At 41.0% G+C, this 22,331-nt stretch overlaps 1 protein-coding gene across 25 annotated transcripts in view; it reads left to right on the top strand.

Moving 5' to 3' along the window:
* MSI2 (musashi RNA binding protein 2) overlaps positions 1-21,999 on the top strand; it is a 470,472-nt gene extending 448,473 nt beyond the window's left edge. For 17 of the 25 annotated variants that reach the window (XM_075904806.1, XM_014581342.3, XM_014581337.3 and 14 more), the window contains 3 exons: positions 11,493-11,701; positions 13,434-13,511; positions 17,239-21,999. In XM_075904806.1, coding sequence (XP_075760921.1) covers positions 11,493-11,701; positions 13,434-13,475 — 251 coding nt within the window. In that variant the 3' untranslated portion in view covers positions 13,476-13,511; positions 17,239-21,999. The remainder of the gene's footprint in view (positions 1-11,492; positions 11,702-13,433; positions 13,512-17,238) is intronic. The other 8 variants (XM_014581344.3, XM_075904818.1, XM_075904824.1 and 5 more) reach the window with 2 other exon arrangements.
* The last annotated feature ends 332 nt before the right edge of the window (positions 22,000-22,331 follow it).

Below are 22,331 nucleotides of genomic sequence, written 5' to 3'. Positions count from 1 at the left end.
CCTGCAACCAGCCTGCCCCCAAAACTTGCTTCCACGATTTCCAAAATCACAGGGGCCTCCTCTGCTGTGTGTGTTTCCCCAACCTCCGACTGCTACGACTGGCTGCCCTGCTGCAGGGAAGAAAAGAGCTTCTGGCTGCATGTGTCTGTGGACGCTGAGTTGTCTTGTGGCTCAGCACCCTCATCCACAATGTCCTCCTCCTGGCTCTGCCCACTCTTGGCTGGGACACCCCCACAAGTATCCACAGGGGTCTTGGCAAAGGAGGTGGAGTTGTCCCCAAGTATCGCATCCAGCTCTTTATAGTACCAGCTGGCTGTGGGCACAGCACTGGAGCCTTGTATATGGCATTCTGCAGCTTTTTCACTTGGGCCCTGCACTGCAGTGTGTCATAGTTATGGCCACGCAACTCGATATCTGCCCGTAGGTGTCATCATTCCTACGACTTGCGTGCAGCTGTGCCTGGTCAGCTTCCTCTCGCCGAACGCTGATGAGGTCCAGCGCCTCAGCATTGCTCCAAGTAGAGGATCATCTGGCACATGGTCACCTGAAAAGATACACTGAGAGCACTTCCTGCATGGCTAAGCCAACAGGAAGGATACTTTCCAAATTCCCCAGGAATGTAAAGAGTGGGTCGGTCACCTGAGAGCAGTAGAATTCACACGGGTGACCGAAAAGGTGAAAAACAGGCATTGTGGGGCAGATACTAGGGGCCAGTCACAGCACTGTAATATACCAGGGCGTCTGCATTAGCGATGCAGCATTGCAGCCATGGCATAGCGAGCTCTAAACCCCTCACCGAGGTGGTTTACCTAGAATGCAGCAACTACAGAGTCAGCACCTTGCCGGTGAGGGCATCTCAGAAATTACAGTGCTGGCAGCTGGTTTACTGCGCTGCAGCTTGCCAGGGTAGACAATGCTTAAGGAAGGGTCTTACAAACTAACATCGTGATGCTTTCGGATCCTGTGGGGGGGTTTATAACAGTTTCTTCTAGTATGATTCTGGTGGATTCTGTGTGTAATCTGGAGTTGACTCAGATCTGTTCTGAGAAGTAGCTTGTGCCCAGACTGGATATGCTTGTGTAATATTGCTGTTTCCAAGAGTGAAATTTGAAACAGATTTTTAGTGCTTTGTTGTTTCCCACTGGAGACTCATTTGAGGGCGGTACAGAGCTTAGCAGGCTGCCTTTGACAGAAAGTTAGTGCTACTGTTCAATAAAACTAAAGATTATGTTTTCTCTTTCCAATAGGTCCTTCCCATCCCCTTCTCAGTCATCAACCCTTACAACCTCAATTTAAAAGCAGCCCCAAAATAGTCATCCGTCATTTTTTGTTCAAGCTTTTCTCTGTTTGTTGTTTCAAAAATATTGTTTTACCTTCATAAAACTTCATCAAATCGAACTGGCTTATTCCAGGGCTTCCTAGTACGTTACAGACCAACAGACCCTTTTTAAATTCATATTTTAAATTCTGATATTTAAAATTGTTATATATATTTGTATTTTTTTTATTTGTTTTTGTAAGCCGCTTTGAATATTTTAAATAGAAAGGCGGGGTAAAAATATTTAAATAAATACATAAATAAATAAATAATGCCCAGTCATCTTTCAGCGATATCCGGCCTCTTCCTTATCATAGCACTGCGATAGAAAAAGTCATCAGATATGAATGCTAAATATCAAAAGTCACAAAAAGAAAAAGTGAGAGAGGAAGGATGGTTAAGGCACTTGAGATAAGACTCAGGATTAATTCTCAGTTCTGCCATGGACTCCCTATCTCATTTTGGGCAAATCACTTAATTTTTCTTGGCCTCAGTTGCTAATCTGTAAAATGGGGATAATTTCTCCTTGCCTGTCTGATCAAGGCATGGTCTACACTGCACAGCTTTTAGCGACATGGCTATGTCTACGCAGCCACGCCGCTAAAACTTTAGCAGTGGGAGTTGCTGACAAAATATTTCCACCCCCTACAAGCGGAGTTAACGATGTCAATCTCGTTTCTGCCAACAACAAGCAGTTCACACTGTCTCTTGGGGTTTTTTTTGCGGGGGAGGAGGAGAGCATTTTTAAGCACCTGTGAATGACAAAAGTTTTAATTGGCATCATTGACAAAACCTCAGTTAGATTGTAATCTCTTCCTGTATAAAGCACAACGGACCCTGGCTCTTGGCTGGAGCTGTGGAGGCTAGTCTGATACAAATTATCATTAATCACAGTGTCCCTGAAGCAGGTTCCTCAGCTCCAAATGTGAGAATTCATACATTATTATCCTTTTCATTTTGCATCCTTCCCCCTTTCTCCCTTTCCGTCACTGACACGTTGCCCCGTTCTGTGCTGCTGTCGCTAGTGATGGGTGTTACTCATTTGGCTCCAACACAGACTGAGACTTTGTTAGCTTGCTTTGGGTACAAGAGGTCAGACTGGAGGCCCACTATTACCCACAATCTTAGCTCTCTTGGGATACGGATGTACTGGCATCCTAGAGACCCTCTTGCTCTACTGACAGAGGGTTGCTTTCCCTTTGTAGGTCACATGTGGTGATAGAATTTCCCAAGTCGTCCTGAGCTCTGTTTTGCAGTAGCCTTGTATTGGTTGCTAAGCGCCAGTCTTCCCAAGTGGCATAACTGTGGCAAAGTCTCCATTTTTATTCCCACTCCAGGTTGCTCCCTGTAGGACAGTGAGTACTGAAAGTGCTTGACGAAAGAGTATGTGCGGCCCTACCTCCCTTCCCATTGACCAGTGAAGAGGCTGAGCTGACAGATTTCTGGAGGACAGGGCCGTCCTTAACCATACACAGCGGGCCCATACACGGGGGGAGGGAGGGAGAGGGTGTGAAGGGTGCAAACACATCCCCCCACAGTCCTTCATGGTCCACTATGGGGCCGATTCCGGCCAACCTAGGGAAGGCAGGGGCGAAGCGTTGCCCCAGCCTCCCTCCCCCCGTGCTCTGGCCAGCTGTGGAAGCTTGGGGCTGATTCCCTGCTCACCCAGGAGTGAGGTCAGGGGCAGGGCTGGGCCGGGAGGAGGGAGGGAAGCCACCAGCCCCTCCCACAGCTGCCTCCCCTTCCCCATCCAGAAATCCCTGCATACGGGCCTGCACAGAATATGCAGCTGTATAGGGGACCCAAAAATTGGGCGCACCACTGGGGCTTAATATCCACCCTTCTCCTCTTCCTGTCCCAGTTCTGTGGCTCTGCTTCCTCCAGAGAGGATCTACTTAAAAGTGGAAAACCCTGCCGGACCTATTAGCAGACATTGAAACCATGGAAGAGCCGTACAAGTGGTAATGAAGCCATTTAACAGGCATTTGCCAACCCCAAGCATATACTATCCATTTCTGAATTTACTGTGGTAGGGCACGTCTTCACTCGCCACGCCGGAAATCGGCATTCTGGTGTTCCATTTAGCAGGTCTAGTATAGACCCATAAATCAAATGCTAAGAGCATCTCCAGCTGAGGCCTGTACTCCTGGCAGTCGCAAGGAGTAAGGAAATCCAATGGGGTTGTTTGCTCCCATCAGCCTTCCACTGTGAGAATGCCGCCAAGCTCAGCTTAAGGTAAGCCAATTGCAGCTATGTATTCGACATAGTGGGAGTTGCATACCTTAAGCAGACCTTCCAGGTCTAGTGTAGAGCTGGCCTAGACTACACCAGGGCTACTCAACACGTGGACCGCATGCAGCGTCTGTTTGCAGCCTGCTGTGCGGTTTGGGTTTATGCAGGGCTCAACACGTGGCCCACAGGTGGAAGTCTTTGAACATGGCCTCCACTGGGAACACGTTCCACAACAGCAAGGCGTCTCCCAGGCAGGGTGAGCATTGAAAGATGCAAGCAGACAGGCTGGCTGGAACAGAGGGGTAAAGAGTGTCGGTGTTTCTAGCCCCAGGGAGGAGGTGCCGGGGGACTTTGTGAATGAAGCTATTTGCATGTATACGCAACCACACTTAAGTTGCGGCCCTCGGCATGTGCTGTAAGTATCATGGTGGCCCCCGGGGCTTCCAAAGTTGAGTAGCCCTGGTCTACACGTTCTTAGTTTAAAATTTGTTTTAAAAATATTGAGTGTGTTGCTTCAGTTGATAAAATCACATCTCTACAAAAATCACACACACCCCCGCTGCCACTGGGCACGAGGCACCAGTGTAGTAATACTGTGTAGGGCCCATAAATCCTGTTGGAGGAAGTCAGGAGAATGAAAGCTGCTGGGTTGGTTTGTGGATTGGAGGAGGGAAAAGCAGGGGCAAAGGAGAGTGTCAAGTTAGTCTTTCCTTTTGCATGGGACCTAGAATGAAAATAACCATCCTCAGCATGTACCTCTTAAAGACAGGAGGTAAAAAAACATTTGCCCCATTCCCTGAAGTCTGCCGAGTGAATCGGTGCCTAATTCAACCAACAGACAAAACTTCAGGAACAGGTGAAAATTGACTTGACCCACGAAACGATCAGAGCATTGTACCAAGGCTGCTAAGTCAAACACCTATTGGACAATCCAGAGCAGTCTTTCCCACAGCAGTCTTGCCCCTATGCTGGTCGAGTAGCCACTGGCAAAGACAGGGACCACACATTCTGCATATGAGAAACTCTAAGGTTTGAATGATTAAGCTGCAGTTCTGCTGTGTTCGGGGCAGGATGGTTTCATGCACAATACGTTAGTAAATTGGACCCGAACCTTTTAAGGCATGTGGAAAATGTGGGGCCTGATCAACAGGCCTTCCCAAGTGCACTAAAATGCTTAGCAATGGCGGAAGTAACTGTGTCCGCCCGCTTTCATGCTGAGTCTTCAGGCAGTAATTTCATGCTGAGCTAAGCAGAGACTTGTATGAGCTGGTTGTGCCTTGGGTAGAAGGGGAGAATGAATAACACTTAATTCCTGGTCTCCTTGGACCAACAGCCAAAAACGATACATAGTTCACTCTATGGAAAACAATAGCCCCCCACCTTTAGCTAACCTCCAACTCTTCTCTCCTATAACTTGGACCCACTTCTGCCCACAGGGTATAACTCCAAGCAGAGTTTGTCTCCCTTTCTTTTTGACTGGACCTCCAGTGAAAGGTGTGGATCTTAAACTCTCTCGGATTTCCCTAAACTAAAACCCAAGGTACCTCTGACCAGCTTTCTCCTTTCTCTGTGGGTGAAGTAGCAATTGGAAACTTAAAACTATGACCCCTAAAGCCCTTACTACTGCTTTCTGGCATGGAACAATTTTTTCCCCCTTTTAATCAGATTCCACTTATTCACAGATTTATATGAGGCGCCGTTCTTTTTAAGTGCTGTGTATCTTAACAAAGCACCTCTCTTTTGCACATCAGAGATGTCATTCCAGGTTAGTGCTGGTGTTTCAAACCTGCCTTAGATCTACAGGTGGGACCTTCCTGGCCCGACAGCCTTGGGACCTGAGCCAGCACCTTTGGGCTGTGCCGGAGGTTCCCAGGGGTTCCCTAGCCAGGGCCGGCTGACGGCCACCAACCCTGCTACCTCCAGCAGTTCCTCAGGGTTTCCCAACCCCAGGCTGCCCGGCTGCTGCTGGCCCTGCTGCCACCGAGGGTTTCCCGGGGTGCCCAAGCCACCGCTAGCCCTGCTCCCGGCTGCCTGACCCCGCTGACACCGGGGGTTCCCCAATCAGGGTGGAAACTCCCCGACGCCGCCTGCCCCTGCTGGCTGTTGCCTGGCCCCGTGGGGTTCCCCACCTGGAGCTCCCCAGCTGCTGCCTGGCCCTGCTGCTGCTGGGAGTTTCCCAGGCAGGGCTGCCTGGTCATCCCAGCCCCACTGCTGCTGGGGGTGTTCCCAGGGTTCCCCGGCTGTCACCAGCCCCACTGCCAGGGGCTCTCCAGCCACCTGTCCCCACTGACACCATGATTCCCCTGACTAGCTGCTGCTGGCCCAGCTGCGATGCGGCAAACCCTGCGTTCTCTCGGTTGACTCCCGCTTCTGGGACTCTTTGGTCCAGCAACATCCATGCCGGACCAGAGAGTCCTGGATTTGGGAGATCCAACCTGTAGCTCTAAATCTAGCTGAATTTGGGTGCTAATATTTTAATAAGGCAGATCTTTAGCAGCTCCTGGTGACTGAATGGATCCTTAAAATAAGGCTTTTTGCAAAGCGTCTAGTCTCCTAGCAATTATGAGAGTTTTTCTGTTTCATTTATGAGGTCTGGAGCAAAGTAGCAGCTCTATAAAAGCTTCCAAACATTTCTATAAAATATCTACGACCAGCTACAATGAGAGCCTGAACATTTTATACTCAGGTTGTATATTTACCAGATAATTGATCAGTGGGCAGGCTTTTGTGATGCACATTTTTCTGGTCAATTCCATGGTCTCTGTGTAGTGTTGGACAGATAGTCAATGGATATAGTTGTCATCTTGGATGTATGAAAACCAACATCCCCAGTCTTTTTAATTAGGTGGGGAGTTGGGGATTAGACTAGTGTCTAGAAATCTGTTTGGCGGATTTTTTCTCTCTCTTCTTTTCAAGAAACCACTAAAACAAGAGTTTTCCCGTCATCCACCTATGATTTTTTAAAGTTGCAAATGAAAATGATTTTACTCTCGATGCGGGTGTGTGCATATATTATTGGTTATGGTCTTACAGCCGGCACTCATTACTAAATGATTTGTGCTCCTACAGGCAGCATAGTGACATCCTGTAAGCATAGAAATCGGCTTTTGGAGATCTTTTGAGTTCCCATTTTATCTCCAGTGCAGGATGGTAAATATCTAAGGGCTATTTACATTCCATCCACTCTTCTCCTTGCTGTGTACGTAGTGGAATCCTCTGCCAGTAAAGTATTATTATTTATGTTTGCACAGAACAACTTTATTCTCAGTGTCAGGGCCCCATGTTGTACAGGGCAGTGCACTGAAATCATGGGTGGGGTTTTTATGGATCACTCTAAGCTGAGCGGCTCCACGGTGGAATTCACTACAAATGACTTGCCATTCTACATTACAGCGATTATTTTAACCAGGGGAATTTGTTTCCTTCTAACCCACGTTCCTCAGTTTGCTCCCAAGGAGAATTATTCCACTTTCATTTTGTCATGATGGATATTAAAAAACAACCTCAATGTAATCCAGCAGCGTTAGGGAGTCATCCAAGAAATCTCTGTTTATGGTGCCTTGCCCTTCTTACTGTCCTAAAAAATCTGCCCTGTTGTCTCAGCTGTGCAAATCAGTATTGCTCCATCAAAGGCAATGAAGCTTTTCTGATTTGCACTAGCTGAGGATCTAACTCATATTGCTACTCTTGGTAGGCTTGTGGTTGTGTTTTATGAGGCGCACATCGTTGCTGCTTCCATAATCCTTGGATATACGCTGTGAATATCAGTATCTAGATCTGCTAGTCAGCCAGCTCCACCTCCCCGATACTTCATCCTTTCAAATACATTTTAAGCAAGTGACACTATTTGAAGCTTGGGAATGTGTTTCTCTCACCCTCTCTTCACGCATGCAGCACAGCGTTAGTCAGATATGTGATTTCTTCTGTTGGGGGGACTGTTTTCTGCATGTACAGAAGGCTAGATGTTCTTATCTGGTCACTTGCATCTCTCATTTCTCTCATCGTGTGGATTTTGACACAGCTGTCGAGCTGAGCAGCCATGCTAGAATTCTGCCCAACTCTGGTCATTGTCAGTATGATTTTTAGTGTAATTGGCTCACTGTATCTTGCCATTAATCCAGTTTGAACCTTTCTAATCTGGCAGTCTCGGGTTCTGCAACATCTGTGGTCTGGCATGATTTTAGTTAGCTGGATGTCCACTTATCATGGGTTTGGCCAAGTTTCTTGGAGTCCCATCAAGTTTGTTTACAGCCACCAGTCCTGGCTGTCAGTCTGTTATTTAGCTCTAATTTACCCCTAAATGTCTTCTAAGAGCCCAGTAAGCAGAGGAAGTGTGGTAATCCTTCTAGACCCGTGGTCACCAACCCATCGATCGCGATCGATTGGTCGATCGCAAGGCCTTGACCAGTCGATCGCAAGGCGTTCCGGGCCCCCCATTTTCCTTCACCCGCAAGAAGTACCACTACCTACCTCCAGCAACAATGGAGGTAGTGGTGGCTTCCCACTGGGTAGACGGAAGTCCTGAGTTGCGCGTCACTTCCGGGGGTTTCGGAAATGCACTGGCTGCTTCCTTGCCCCAGGTCTGTGGTGTGCCAGGAGCCTACTGGAGGAGTCCCCGTAGGCATGCGCTGGGACTTCCCTTCTCTGTGGGAGTGGGGGAGTCGGCCCCGGAGGGAAGCACAAGTCATGGTTCCGCAGCAAAGGCTGAGGTATTGGGGATTCTACCACTCTGCTAGGTATGTGGCGTTCTCTCCAGCCTCAGCATACTAATACTTTAAGGGCACAATGGATGTTCTGAGACTTTACAAGTGAAGCTGTTAATTTGCATGACAATTCAATTAAAAGGGGGAGGGCTCTAAAATTGTTTAGCACCATGTATGTGGTCTACGTGGGAGATACTTTTTTAGGGTGAAGTCCCTTTTTTGGCTGTTAGTCAGAGCTGAACATTTCTTCTTCAGAAGAGACTGCCATATAATGTCTTTCCATAGACAATTCCAAACAGGACTGCCTGCTTGCAAAATGCTTGCTGTTCCTAATTTTCAGAGGGAGCAAAGCCAAGCTGACAGGAGGGAATATGGTAGCACCAAGCCACTCGAGGGGTGCCATCATTCCTGGATTCACATACATTAAAAAACACTAATCAGGCTGTGTTGTCTTTCGTAATAGCAGACACTTCTTCGTCTACCCTTTTCTCCCCTGCACACATGCATATGTTGCGATATGAGACTTTAAAGCAAGTCATAGAAATGACAGTACAAGTTGTTCAGTGTCATTCAGTAGTAGGCTGGACCAAGACTGAGAACTCTCTTAAAAGTCAGTAGTGTTGTTTTTGAAAGTTTGCCACTAGCCAGCTCTTGTGATCTTAGACTACTGGTTGGACTGTTTGGGGTTATTTGTTTACCTACCCTGCGCACAGTTAATTTTTTCCTCCCGGCATGGTGTGTTTCTAAGGAGTATGTGTCCTTCTATCCTCCTTAGTAAAGGCCCTGTCTGCATTCTTTGCAAATCAGCATGAAGAAAATGTAAAATGGTTTCTTTCCCTCCCGTGGGCCTAGTAGAGGCCCATGGATTTGCTCAACTGGGCAAACCAGGTTTTCTGTGTGACTTGGCAGTAAAACCTGTATCCATTTAATTGAACCAGAAAAAAGAGTGTGCTAGAGCAAGATAATAAAAGGCTTTTGAATATCTCCGCTGGATATTTTTCTTCCTGAGTGAGAAGGCCAAATGTTATCTTGACATTTAATCTTTAATATTAAAAAATGGGGCTTTGTTTGCCGGCTTGTTCCAAAAGAATCTGTTTACTTTCTCTTCCCTTATTTCTTTTAACATGCCGAATTACATGGCCTACTTACTTCCTCCTGGTGCCAGTTCAAAAGAGCCACATTGCACCGTGTTTGCTGTAAAATGGACTTTCCAACCATTGCAGAGCCATTGGTTGCCAGTTTACTTGCCGGTTAATTGATCTGGTTGAGTCTTTAAATCTAGCGGATGCAATCAGTTCTGAGCCAGTGGCATAATGGGAAACCCTGAATGATCATGGCCCTCTGGACTTCATGCTCCCACAGTGTGTGAGGCCGAAGGTGATGCTGGCAGTTGGCTGTACCCAAATTGCATGTACAGTTGTTGTCATGTATAACCAGGAGCTGATCCAGAGCCCGTGTGTTTCGTTGGAAAGCTATACAGAGGAGGGCCCCAATTTTTTGTGGATGTCTCTTGACCAAGAAGCAGGATTTGCTCACGCTTCAGTTGAATCACTAATAAAAACCTGCAATTGATCCACTCCCTTCTTAGCTGCAGATTCATAGATCACCAGCTGCCACACTGTACTCACCCCCTTTTTAACTCCTAATGAGTATCTGCAGGAGACCCAGCAAAAAGAGAGGCCAAAAAACTAGAGTAGTACAGCCTTGAATTTTGGGGAAATACAAAACTTTGCAGCCAGCGCCTGTTTCTAATATCTACTTTGCACTAATAATTCAGAGATAATGAAAGGTTGGGTATGACTGGGCGCTATTTAATTTCACTTTTAGGTCTCTCTGTAACTAGATGCAATTAGAGGTGAACAGATGTGCAATTAGATGTAAGGACAAGTCTCTTCAGGTCAGGGCCTGGAATCCATCTGTTATATGTAGAGAGGTTTTAAAAGGTGTTTAAGTATCTGCCTCTTTGGAGTTGATGACTAAAACCCAAACTTCTCTAGCTGTTACAAAGAGAGTGATAACTGAGGTTTATTTAATAGAGGCCTTGCCAGACTGCATCTCTTTTTTGATTTATTTGTCCTTTCACTGTGTTGGTTTGGAATCCTCTTGTTCAGTACTCTAGTCTAATTAAGTAAGGGAACTTGAAACCAACTGGGAGCAGGTTAAAATACATGTATATGTGCACTAACTTTATTGGGCTTGCCAGGGGATACCGTGAGAGAGTAAGTGGACTTTATGGTGCATACAGGACAGGACCTTGCAAGTAACATAGGTTTATCTTCAGGCAAGCTACATATTTCCATTTGAGTCTTCCTAGTCTGGTAACATTTCTCTTTGCATTCAAGTCTTTTACTCATAAAGTTTACATTCGAGAGTGATTGTGAGAAATGCCAAAACCTAATCATCTAGTATGCTTAAATATAGCAATTTATCCTTTAGCATCTTTTCTGTCTTAAAAAAAATCTTTTACTTCCCCTTAAGGAGGTGATTGTCATAGATTCAATGAAATTCTTTTTTTTTTTTTTTTTCATCTCCACTTACTTATTTTTTGCAGTTTTGGAGACAGAGTGAGGTCTTTACTCTCCAAATCTAAGGAACAAATAATTTGTCATAATAATTAAAAAGAAAAGTTACTCCAAAATGTTCCATTCCATGTCATTTTTAATTAAAAAAAAGCCATTTAGATGTTGAAATCTTTATGTAGCTTACAGAGCAAAGGGCGGGGTTGTTGGGTTTTTTTGTAAAGTATCGAATGGATCCAAAAATGATTTTACTAGATGTGATTTGCTTTATTTGCTGTCAACATTTTAATATCAATATTAACACAATGTGTAGTCTAAAACTAGTTCCTTTGTAGTTTGCATGGGATGTGAATGCTGTCTCGACGTGCCCAGATCTAGAAAACTTGTTACTACTGCATGAGCATCAAATCAGATGTTGAAAAATATCTATATAGTTTGTGATAATTTGGTGAAAATGAGCACCTCCAGTCTCTGGTTGCAGTAGTGTGTTGAATGATTGTTTTATATCTATCTATATATATATATTTCTATATATATTTGGAGCGCCAAGCTTCTTAGTAGTATGGGCTGACTATTATTCAGTACTTGCTCTCCTATCGCATGGCCTTGGTTAAGTGTTAGAAGTTGGGCCTAGGCTGTTTATTCTAGTGTTTGGCTTTGTAATAACTGTGCATGCTTAGGCTTCTGGCCTCATACCCAGCTTTATTCTCTGCACACCAGTCTTGAATAGCTACAGTGCTCAACCGAATTTTGGCGCACCCGCTTCCCCGGCAGGCTCCAATCCAGCCCGGCCAGGAGGATTTCCAGGGGCTAACAGCCCAGGTCCAGTCGCAGACCTCTACGGTACAGCCAGTCAGGACTCCGGTGTTGGTAATTACATAAGTGCTGCCAGTCCTCAGCCGGGCTCTGGCTTTGGCCATGGAATCGCTGTAAGTAACCATTTCTTCCCCCTTCTCAACTTGATGCATTTGAATCTAGTTCAGGAACTTTTTTGTAGAGTTTTTTTTTTTAATTAAAAATGAATTGTGTGCAGTGCATTGCTCACTTAGCCTTTTCCCATTTTGTGATACTAGTCGATCTAACCTGCTCAATTTACTAATAGACTTGTTTCAAAATGGCACACTCTACTGCCCTGACTGTCACTTGAATTATAAGTGGAATTGAAAATGCTTGTATGACCCCCTACTCCTCCATTATGGATTTGACATATTGAAAGTGCAATATTTTAAAAAATACTTAAAAGTTTCTGTTCATTTTAAATGTGTCTCTATTTTTGAAGAGCAAATATTTTAGTCTGACGCATCTAACTGTGTCAAATACTCCAGTTCTTTCTCCCTATCGGAGAGAAAGTGGTTCTTTGCTTTAGCATCTCCAGTTCTGCAAACATACATTTCCTTAATTTAAAACAGATGTGAAGTCTTGCTCATATCAAAAGGATGATTTTCATGATTAAAGTTAAAGACATGCACAAGTATTTGCAGAATTGGGGTCTATATAGAATTGTATAGTATAGAATTGAAGAAGGAAAGTTAGCCTGATATGATACATGTTGATAACTAGATGATTGCTAACATTTCTTGACACTGGCAGGTCTCAAGTAAGTCCCAAACATTTTTTGTTCAAGTCAATGGGAAAGATTTTCATGATTCTATCATCGAACTAATATTAGGCAATGGAAATTTACCTAACAAGCTTGCATGCTGTTTTTCCAGATTGTATTGTTTTACCTCTGTGTGTTAGCATGAATGCGTTTGGAATCTGTTTAGTGGCTGTCAGTCTTGAAATGAGAAATCAGCTCCCTCCCCCCCAAAAAAATTTAAGCCAACAATGAGATTTTTTTCATTGTGTGTTTTCCATTTTAGATGTATTGAGCAGTTGCAAAAGGTTACTCTCTTATTTTGTTTTGAGTAATGTTGCTATTTTAGCCAAATTAGTTTGGGGAGGGAGGGGCAGGAAATGTAGTGCAGACAAAGCCCCTGAAATTAACTAATGTGATTTTCATTGTATTTTTTAAATACCCTTTTCTTGTTCAATTTCTTTCCCCGCATAAGTCACTTAAATAACTTGACAATCTCATTGGATCAGTTGTGCTATGAAATGTGAATTATTATTAGTGTTCCAAGAATTACATTAATTTAAACTGCAATCTATCACCACTTCTAACACCTCTCATTTCCACTTTTCACCTAAAGAAAAAGACCTGTTTGTTCTTGAAAACGTGTGCACTTTGACCTCTGCAATATCCTGACTGTCAAATAATAATGATAATACATTTGGCATCTTGCTTTTGTCTGCACTATCATTTTTTAAGAGAGTATTTTCTCACTGACGTACAGATTGGCAGCCTCTTAAGTCCTCCTCTCCCCCAATAACCTTATTGAGAACATGGGGGTCTTTTTTATTCTTTATTGTTAACATTGTCATTTTACTAATCCTAATTTAAAAAAAAAATGTAGAGGAGGCGTGAGAAGATTACAGTCTTGGAAAGGTAAGGTTAGAATTCAGCACAAGTCATTGGTGACCAGAGAACAGCTTTCTTAAATACATATTCATGCTGGCAACACAGTCTTTCAAGTCCTTTGATAATTTCTTGCCGAAAGATAATAATCATCTGTTCCCATGTATAGAACACTGATGACCTTAATAATTGTACAATTTTAGGGACCTTTGATTGCAACGGCTTTTACAAATGGATACCATTGAAACGTTACACATGGTTGGTTGCCATCTCACTTTGAGGTATTACAGTATATACCATTTGTATTTTATGCTTAGCTACTATTTCCCATATATATTGTAGATTAAGAAAACACCTTTTGATTTTCACTTTCTTTATTTTCCTTGATCTTTAATCATTCCTTTTTGCAATTGTTTATTTTAAAATCAATCTTGTGGGTTGGAAACTGGAAGAGAATCAGGACCTAGGACACAACAAAGTTAGTGTTTTTACATTTGTTAGAGCAGTCATTTGGAATCTTTAAAACCCAAAGGAATAAATGATGATTCCAGAACCCTTTGGGGAAGCAAATGAAAAAGTGCCAACAGGCCGTGTTGCTGTGAGGATTGCATATTTGCTATGAATGCAATTTTCTAAAAATAAGTGAGCACCCTTGCTTTATTGCAAAGAAAACTATAATTCATAATTAAGTACTGTACCAAATATTACAGTTATGAGATAACATTGTTACTAGTAGCCATAGAGCAATTATCGAGATTAAAAAATTAAACCTAAGCAAATTAAATTAAAGACATTACCTTAGTAATTGGATCACTGCCAGTTTCCTACCCTTTTAACTGCGCTTGAGTTAATTACATATTTTAAAAAAATTGTTTGGCCTTTTGGCATATTCATTTTTGCAAATGAATATTCTTATACCTCTAATGATGTAAATTAAAAAGTCAGTCATTAGAAAACAAAAGTTATACCTATTAAACCACGTGCTTACCTTTGTAGATTACATTTTTCTATACAGATATTAAATACATTTACACATTTAATTTTTATTTCTGTTGATTCTTAGCTGGGAATACATTTGATCAATGTCATATTTCAAATAAATCTATGGGATTAAAATTATAATTACGGAAGGGCGGGAATTGTTACAATATGTATGGAGGGTACTTAAGTGTGTATATAAAAAAAAAAAACCCAAACCCTACATAGAAAACCAAAACCACTCTCTCCCCCATACACCTTATCAATCAAGCCACAACCACCCCCACAAAATGCCCATTGATTCTGGGCTATGTGATTTTTGTATCTAGTGGAGATAGTACATTGATCAATTTTTAACTATTAATATGTTATCTCTGTTAATGTACGACAAGAAATGGTCGTATCTCCTGCATTTTAGCCTAAATGTGAATTTTACATTTTTAAGAATTCTCCCTGAACTAATTTGCTCCACAAAATATGATTTTTGAGGGGGAGTAAAAGCACTTGTTTTTAAACCCCATTATTTTGGGCAACATTATAGTGTGTGTAAACACACAGCAATTGGTTTAGAATGCTTCATTATTCTTGAGTCCATAGCCTACGTAAAGACAAGCTGTGTAGTTCTAAGCTTGCTCGGGATTGTAACAAAACATCATAATTTGAACTAATAATGCTGCAAGACAGGAAATGTTAACAAAATTAATATACTGCTTACCACAGCTGTAACAGTTATTTACTGGCCAGTGTTACAAGTGCATTAATGACTTAAAAACAGAAATTGCTGTAAACACTGCTCATTGCTAATTAAAATAGATTAGTGGGGGGGGTCTCTCTTATTAATTTCTCAAGGACTATTGAGTTTGAAATTTGTAATTGTGACCGTACCTGTCAAAGTCTACTTCCACTTATCTAACTCTTCCATCAGTGGGTAGACGCCATTGCTCCAGCGTGCTAACGTAGTGGTCCTCCACATGCTGTTTCTTAGAGCAAAAATCTCATCTTGATACTGAGATGGAGTGTGATGACTTTCAACTGAAGTCTCTAAAAATGAAGCTACTTAAAATCATTTCTAGTGAATGTCACGTCAAGGTCCAGCCCTTAAGTGCACGAGCTTTCAGGTCTGCCAGCGTGTACTTCTTCACCCTCTTCACTTGCCGCACTAGTGATTGATTATCTGATATTTGATTTAGTGGGTCTAGTTAAGACCCACTAAATCAGATGCTGAGAGCCACACCAGTTGGTGCCGGTACTTCTCGCAGTTGCGAGGAGTAAGGGAAGCTGATGGGAGCATTTGCTCCCATCGGCCTCCATCTGAAGATGGTGCCAAACTTGGCTTAAGGTATGCCAACTCCAGCTTTGGATTTTATGGAGCTGGAATTGTGTCCCTTAACCTGACCTTCCGTGTCCAGTGCTGACCTGGTCTTAGGGTGCACATGCACTGCAGCCACAGGTGGGATTTGCCGCTCATGCAGAGGTACCCAGGCTAGCTGTGTTCTAACTCACTTCAGTGAGGATGCTGCAAGGCTGGGTGCATACTCATTTGTGCAGCTCAGGCTGGAACTCACTTGTTTGTTTTTAGGAAGCCCCCTAGAGCAGTGATTCTTAGCCTGGGCAGGATGCAGAACTGAGGGGGATGCAGAGGTCTTTCTGGGGGTACCTCAACTCAGCTTTTACAACAGGCTGCATAAAAAGCACCAGCAAAGCCAGTACAAACTAAAATTTCTAAAACAACTTTTTTATCCTGCTCACTATATAAATAGATGTACAATATTTATATTCTATGGATTGATAATTATATGGTAAAAACAAAAAAGTCAGCAGTTTTCCAATAATAGTATGTAGTGACACTTGTTTATATCTGATTTTGTAAGCATGTAATTTTTAATTGAGATAAAACTTAGGGAGTGCACAAGACAAATCAGGTTCCTGAAAGGGACACAATCATTTGGAAAGAGAACATCTACATAAAATGCAAGATACCTGCGCTGTAGATATACCCTCGATTGCAGGGATGTTTTGCTTTGTTATGTCATAATTAAAATAATTTCTATAGTGAAGTTTTAATAATAATTACCCCATCTACCCCGTCCTGCAAAGAGTAGTTCTTATTGCAGTCATTTTCATTAATGACACGTCTTAAGTGTTGGCAGGGTTGGTGAGTTAGGAGTTACGTATCCATGTATAAAAGTAATCATTATGTTGAAATGTACCCATTATAAAGTTGTTACCCTCTTGCAAGTACTTCAGTAGTTTTACAATATGAATATTACAATGCTATGTAAACTCAAGAGAGTGACTGGTGCATAAGGAGATTTTCCAGTACTTCTGATAAATCTAGTAATATTTTATTGTTCCCTAATATTAGTAAACAAAAACCACCCTGTAAAAAGTAGAAAAGGAGCTTGTCAAAGGAGCACTGAATTTGAAAGCAAGGTATTTACTTTACCTTTGTTATATGTATTTGAGTGAGAAGATCAGTCGGCCAAAAATCTGCTCTTCTATAGCTTTTCAATCCGGAGTAAACCTCTAAACGTCAGTTATGTCACTCTGGATTTACACCATGTGATTTACAACAGATTGTGACCCAAAACACAGGTGTTAAATGTTTAAATACACGTCTCATTTTGATAAAAATTGTGCACCGTTCCCATGCATCAACCTTCTGCCCTGCCCTCTGCCAGTGGCACCTGCTGTTTACATAAACTGAATAGGTCCTGTTTAGACTATTTTTGTTCACCATTTTATATGTAAGTGATACTACCTTTTTCTGTGTTACCCATATTAATAGTGGGGCCTGATACTGAGAGGCACTGAGCTCCAAGTGACTTCCACGAGAGCTACTGGTCCTCAGCACCTCCCTGGCTAAGGTCTATCGTGTCTCAAGGTTACTGCATGGCACTAATTGCGCAAAGTACATCAAAATATTATACGGAGGCCTGCACAAGAATTCCATTGGTCAATTTACAGATAGAAGTACATGACACTCTCAAAAAGTCTGGTTATGTTATGTGTTCTTTTTATCCTTTATAGACTATATCTGGATGTCCAGGCAAGACAGGGCGAAGTTTCTGAATGGTCCCATGTTCAGGTGATATCATCAGACTTTGAGCACTACATCATCATCACCAATAACATAAACAAACTGGAGGTGGCACTCTGTGGACTTAGGTTGTTTAAAATCTCTCTCTCATCATCTCATGAACCTGCTGTACTATAAAAACAACAGCTTTTAAAAATATGTATATATAATCCATTTCTTTTTTGTTTTATTTTCTTGATATGTTCCCCCCTTTTAAATCTATTTGAATCACATTTTTTCATAGCATTTGACATACTCTCGTAGTCATGTAGTTCTAATTTGTGTATTTAGTAAAAGCCTAACCATAGTATAGCTGTTTATATTAAAGGGTTTTCTTTTCTTTCCCCCACCCCCTTTTTACTTTTGTTTTTTGTAGTTGTTGCTTAAAGGATGCTGAGATGGTAACGTGATTCTCAGTCTTTTGGTACCGATTCTGAAACTGTAAAACCTCTTCAGGTGGAATTTTAGCACACACTGAATTAGAAGTAGAGCAAGGGCAGCGGGTGGGCTGAAGTAAAGTTTCTAGTTTGTAAGGGAGCTGAGAGGGTAGCTGAATAGCAGAATCTGTAGCCGTTCTTTTTATTTGTGACGTCTTTGTTAACCTAATTATATCTATTTTCGGCAATAAGGTAAGGACTGCAAAATTTTTTGTGTCCTTCTTTTTCTATAAGTGCTTTTTTTGGTTGAAAGAGGTGATATAAGGTTTTTTGAAATTGTGAATTCTGAAAAAAAAAACTGTAAATACAATTCCATTAACTACATATAAACTATTAAGAAAGAGAAATACAAAATATTTTTGTGATGGAGTCAGTCTAAGGCAGTTTCTCTACTAAATGGAAGAAAAAAAATAAAAGTTTTAAATGTTTAGATCAACTGCCCAGAGCTGGCCCATAAAAGTTAGATTAACACTGTTTAGCTTGCTCTGTAGGTGTGTTAGACCTTATAACTGTACTAGCGTCATACCAGCATATTAACTAGTCATATGTGCACAGCTTAAAAGGTAACCGTTTAGTTATATTTTTTAATTTAAGAACGGCTTTTTCCCAAGACTGAAAAAGAAGCTACAATTGTAATAATATTTAAAATATTTAAAGTTTGAAGCACACCTTTATTAGTCGTTATTTTAAATGAGATCAACTTGCTGTCCAGTCATTTCAGCTGCTCTGCATGTCCTATGAAGGCTTGGCAGAGAAGAGATTCCTCTTCCATGTCTACCATGCCATAGGAATAGCAGTGGTAAAGCTTGCATTATACCTTTTATCCATTATTTTCTATATTAACAAATTAGGAAAGCAACCTTTTTATTTTTGTTTCTTTGGAATACCTCAGTGCTACAAGTATCACCCTAGAAGCGACAGAAGATTTTAATTTATTGTAGATGTAAACAGAATTAAAAAATATAAAAAAAGTATAAAACATCATTGCACTGTGACTGGTAGGGGGAAAAACTGACAGTTTCCTATTTGCACATGTTTAATATTTGGCTGTTATATATGTGGTCCTCTGTTGGGGGAGGAAACTTATGAAGGATATTTTTTAATTTAATTTTTTTAATATTGGTAAATAGGCCTGCAACAGCAAAATAGAAGTACCATGCAGTAGGTGGCATTAAGAACATACTGTAGTATGGATATATTTCTTCTTTTTTTAACGTAATATTGACAAGTTTTATTAATATTTTTTTAAATTGTTACGTTTATAAATTTGGTACTTTAGGTACAGCCAGTATAAGACACTGAATGCGACATTTATTAAAAAGAGCTGCTGCACTCCTATTTTTGTAAATTTTACTAACAAGTAGACTAATGTAGACATTCAATAGACCAGGTAGAGCAAGGCATCTTAAAAAAAAAAACAAAAAAAAAAAACAAGGCATCATAATGCTATCTGAATGGAGAAAAACCTTGTTTTTTTTAAACAAAATCATGCTTTTTGTGTGTATAATATTTTAGGTTTTTTTGTTTCTTATTTCAGAACAACCAGGTTTAAGCAAAATGCTGGACGCTTTTTAAATATTGAGACTTGATCAAGTAATAAAATAACAGTTCTTTAAAAAATAAAAATAATAAAAAAAACACAAACCAAATTCCCTGAAATCCAATGTATAAGTCAGGGAATTTTTTATTAATATTTTGTCAATGTTGATGACGTACTGTACTACCATTTGTTTCTCCTCTCCATTCCCTATCACCTCATAGAATATTCTTTGTTGATCATTGTTGTATGTTAATAGTGTATAAAATGGCTATCTTGTAAGAGTGCTGTCCTGATGCTAGTGTAGTGAATTTCCCCCTCCTCTCTCTCTCTTTTCCACTTCTAGTACATATTGGTAGGTGTATTGTAATTAAGGTTAAAAACTTAGATGTAGTTAATCAGATTTAGGACCAGTAAGGATAGAACTTTCTCTTATTTAAAAAAAAAATGCTAATAATTTTGGGCAGTTTCTTCCTTTTTTCCCGTCTTTTTATTCTATTTTTTTGCTGATCTGATGTGGTTTCAACTAACCAAAGGTCTCACAATGTTGAAAATGCTGGCAAACTCTTAAAGCATTTTGTAGATCCCCACCCTTGACTTTAGAAAGGGGGTGTGCCATACTACCTTAAATGCTAATGCTAGATATGCAAAACTGGATTTTTTTAATTTATTTTTTAAAAGAGGGAGGCATGGTATATTCAAATGATTTTACTAAGAGAAAAATATTTTTTTAAGAATGCTCAGAAGAAATTGATAATCTGTGTGAATATGTTTTAGATGTTTATATACCTTTTGAAAAGTCCCAGTGGCCCATAGCACAAATATTGTGGAACCGGATATGTTTTTGATGTGGCTACCTAGACTAAGGTTCACTTTAGTCCCCCCCACTCATCTAGAAGTCCATTTTGAAGGATTTTCTTTATGAATTATTTTAGCACAAAAGTTCAGCTACTTCTTTATTTTAGTCAAGCACAGTGGTGAATGCACTGACACAACTAATCTTGCCCATTTAGAACTGTTACCTCTGCAGTAACCAAAAAGGAGAGACCGCCTGTCTAGCTGTGCAAATGGGCAACAAAAAATAACCCCTGCTCCCCCAGGAAGTCCACTATTAATGTACAGATGGGTTTTCCTTTCTGTATCCAAATAGCGATCCACCACTCCCATTTCTGGTAGACCTGCATTATAACACAGTGGGACAACTTTTGTTACTAAACACAATGTAAATTTTAGAGGGATTGCGGTATTTAGGAAAATTTAGTTGAGTAATTACCCACCTCGACCCCCCCCATCCCCCCAATAATATTCATTTGTGATTGACTTGATTAAAATGAAGACTGATCTATCTGTCCTTTTTTTTTCTATACTTCATAATGTTCATTTTAATTTGAATTTGTAGCTTGGACTTTAAGGTAGCATGGCTCTGTTGCTGTAATTTTTTTTCATTGTACAGCAGTCTACAGCTGGTGAATGTTATACATCTTGCTAGATTAGTTTAAATCATTGGGTAATTATGGGTAATAATGACCTGAAAGGTGTTCAGTTTTTTTTCTTCCCCCAGCTATAAAACCTATAATGCTCTTTTGATCTTTAGTGTGAATGAGGGCTAGTGACTTCAGCCACAAATACCATCCTGTTTCATTCTGCCATTCAGTCAATGCAACATAATCTATAATAAAGCAATATTGTTTACTACATTTTTATTGATGGTCAGCCATGGTTATATATGATATTGCATATGAAATTGTTTACAAAAACACTAACTCATAGTTATCTTTTATGCTGTGGAATTGTCTCTCGGGTGGAAATTTTGTGGATGATTTTTTTTCCTGGATGTTTGGGGTTTTTTTGTTTTTTGGGTTTTTTTTTTTAAGCAAACCAGATGACACAGGAAAATGAAAGTTAGTGTAAGTTTGGGAGACCATGCATTGAAGACACACGGGCAGAATCTGTGGTCTGCATACATACACTGTAGAGTTTCATAAGTACAGAATCTAATTCAAACCCATTTTTGTGCGTGGACACTACATGAGGAGATTCTGTAAGCTAAGCAATACTTTAATACTGTAATAAAATTTACCAAATATAAGTAGTTAAGAAAGTCAATCTAAGTGATCTGTTCACAAGTTTCCAAACAATCAGAATGTATTGTCTTGACAGAATTTCATTTCAGTGTAAAAATCAAAGCTACAAAACTTCGACAAAGAAGCGAGTCACCCGTGTTATAAACGTGTATTCTGTACATACTCTGACGCCACGCGTGAGATTCTCGGTGTGTCGTTTTTTGACTGTAGCGGCTAGCGACTATAATTCATTATCTGTTGTACAAGTTCTGAACTCCATCAGTAATAGAATGCCAATCTAAGCATTTCAGGTGGTCATAAATGTACCTAAACAAACTATGGCACAGTGGCGAGCCTAGCCCTTCTTTTTATACTTTAGTATGAACTGATAAGAACTTTGGTAGTGACTTTTTTTTTAAACTCTATATACACACACATATACATATATCTGTATCTATATAGCAAGCATCTTTCAGGTCTCTGTGTACGGCTTTCTAAAGCCCTGTTGTAAAATACTACGTGGATGGGGGTCTCTCACATCACAGATGTGGAAAGTATAATTTTATATTTGTATTTTCAAATAAATAAGTTTGTGAAAGGTTTCCATCCTCTACTGTGGTCCAGAAATCAATGTGTTTGTCTGACAAAAAAATAAAATAAACTGTTTTGAACAGAGTTGTGAAATCCCATTTATTATGAGTGTGTGGGGAATGGTTTGTTTGGGTTTTTTTCGTTGTTGTTGGTTTTTTTGTATCTACAGGCTACGTCTACACTGGAGGCTTCTTGCGCAAGAACTGTTTTGTGCAAGAGTTCTTGTGCAAAAATCCTTGCACAAGGGCACGTCCACGCTGCCATGTGCTTTTGTGCAAGAGATGTGCTTTGGCGCAAGAGCGACCATGGCAGTGTGGACGCTCTCTTGCACAAGAAACTCCTGTTGCCCATCCACGCTGCCTTCTTGCACAAGAGCTCTTGCGCAAGAGGACTTATTCCTCGTGGGGAGAGGAATA

The sequence above is a fragment of the Pelodiscus sinensis genome, chromosome 21, assembly GCF_049634645.1.
Source record: "Pelodiscus sinensis isolate JC-2024 chromosome 21, ASM4963464v1, whole genome shotgun sequence".
Classification (NCBI taxonomy): domain Eukaryota; kingdom Metazoa; phylum Chordata; order Testudines; family Trionychidae; genus Pelodiscus; species Pelodiscus sinensis.
The sequence above is the reverse complement of the archived record's forward strand: the minus strand, read 5'-3'. Positions and strand labels throughout refer to the sequence as shown.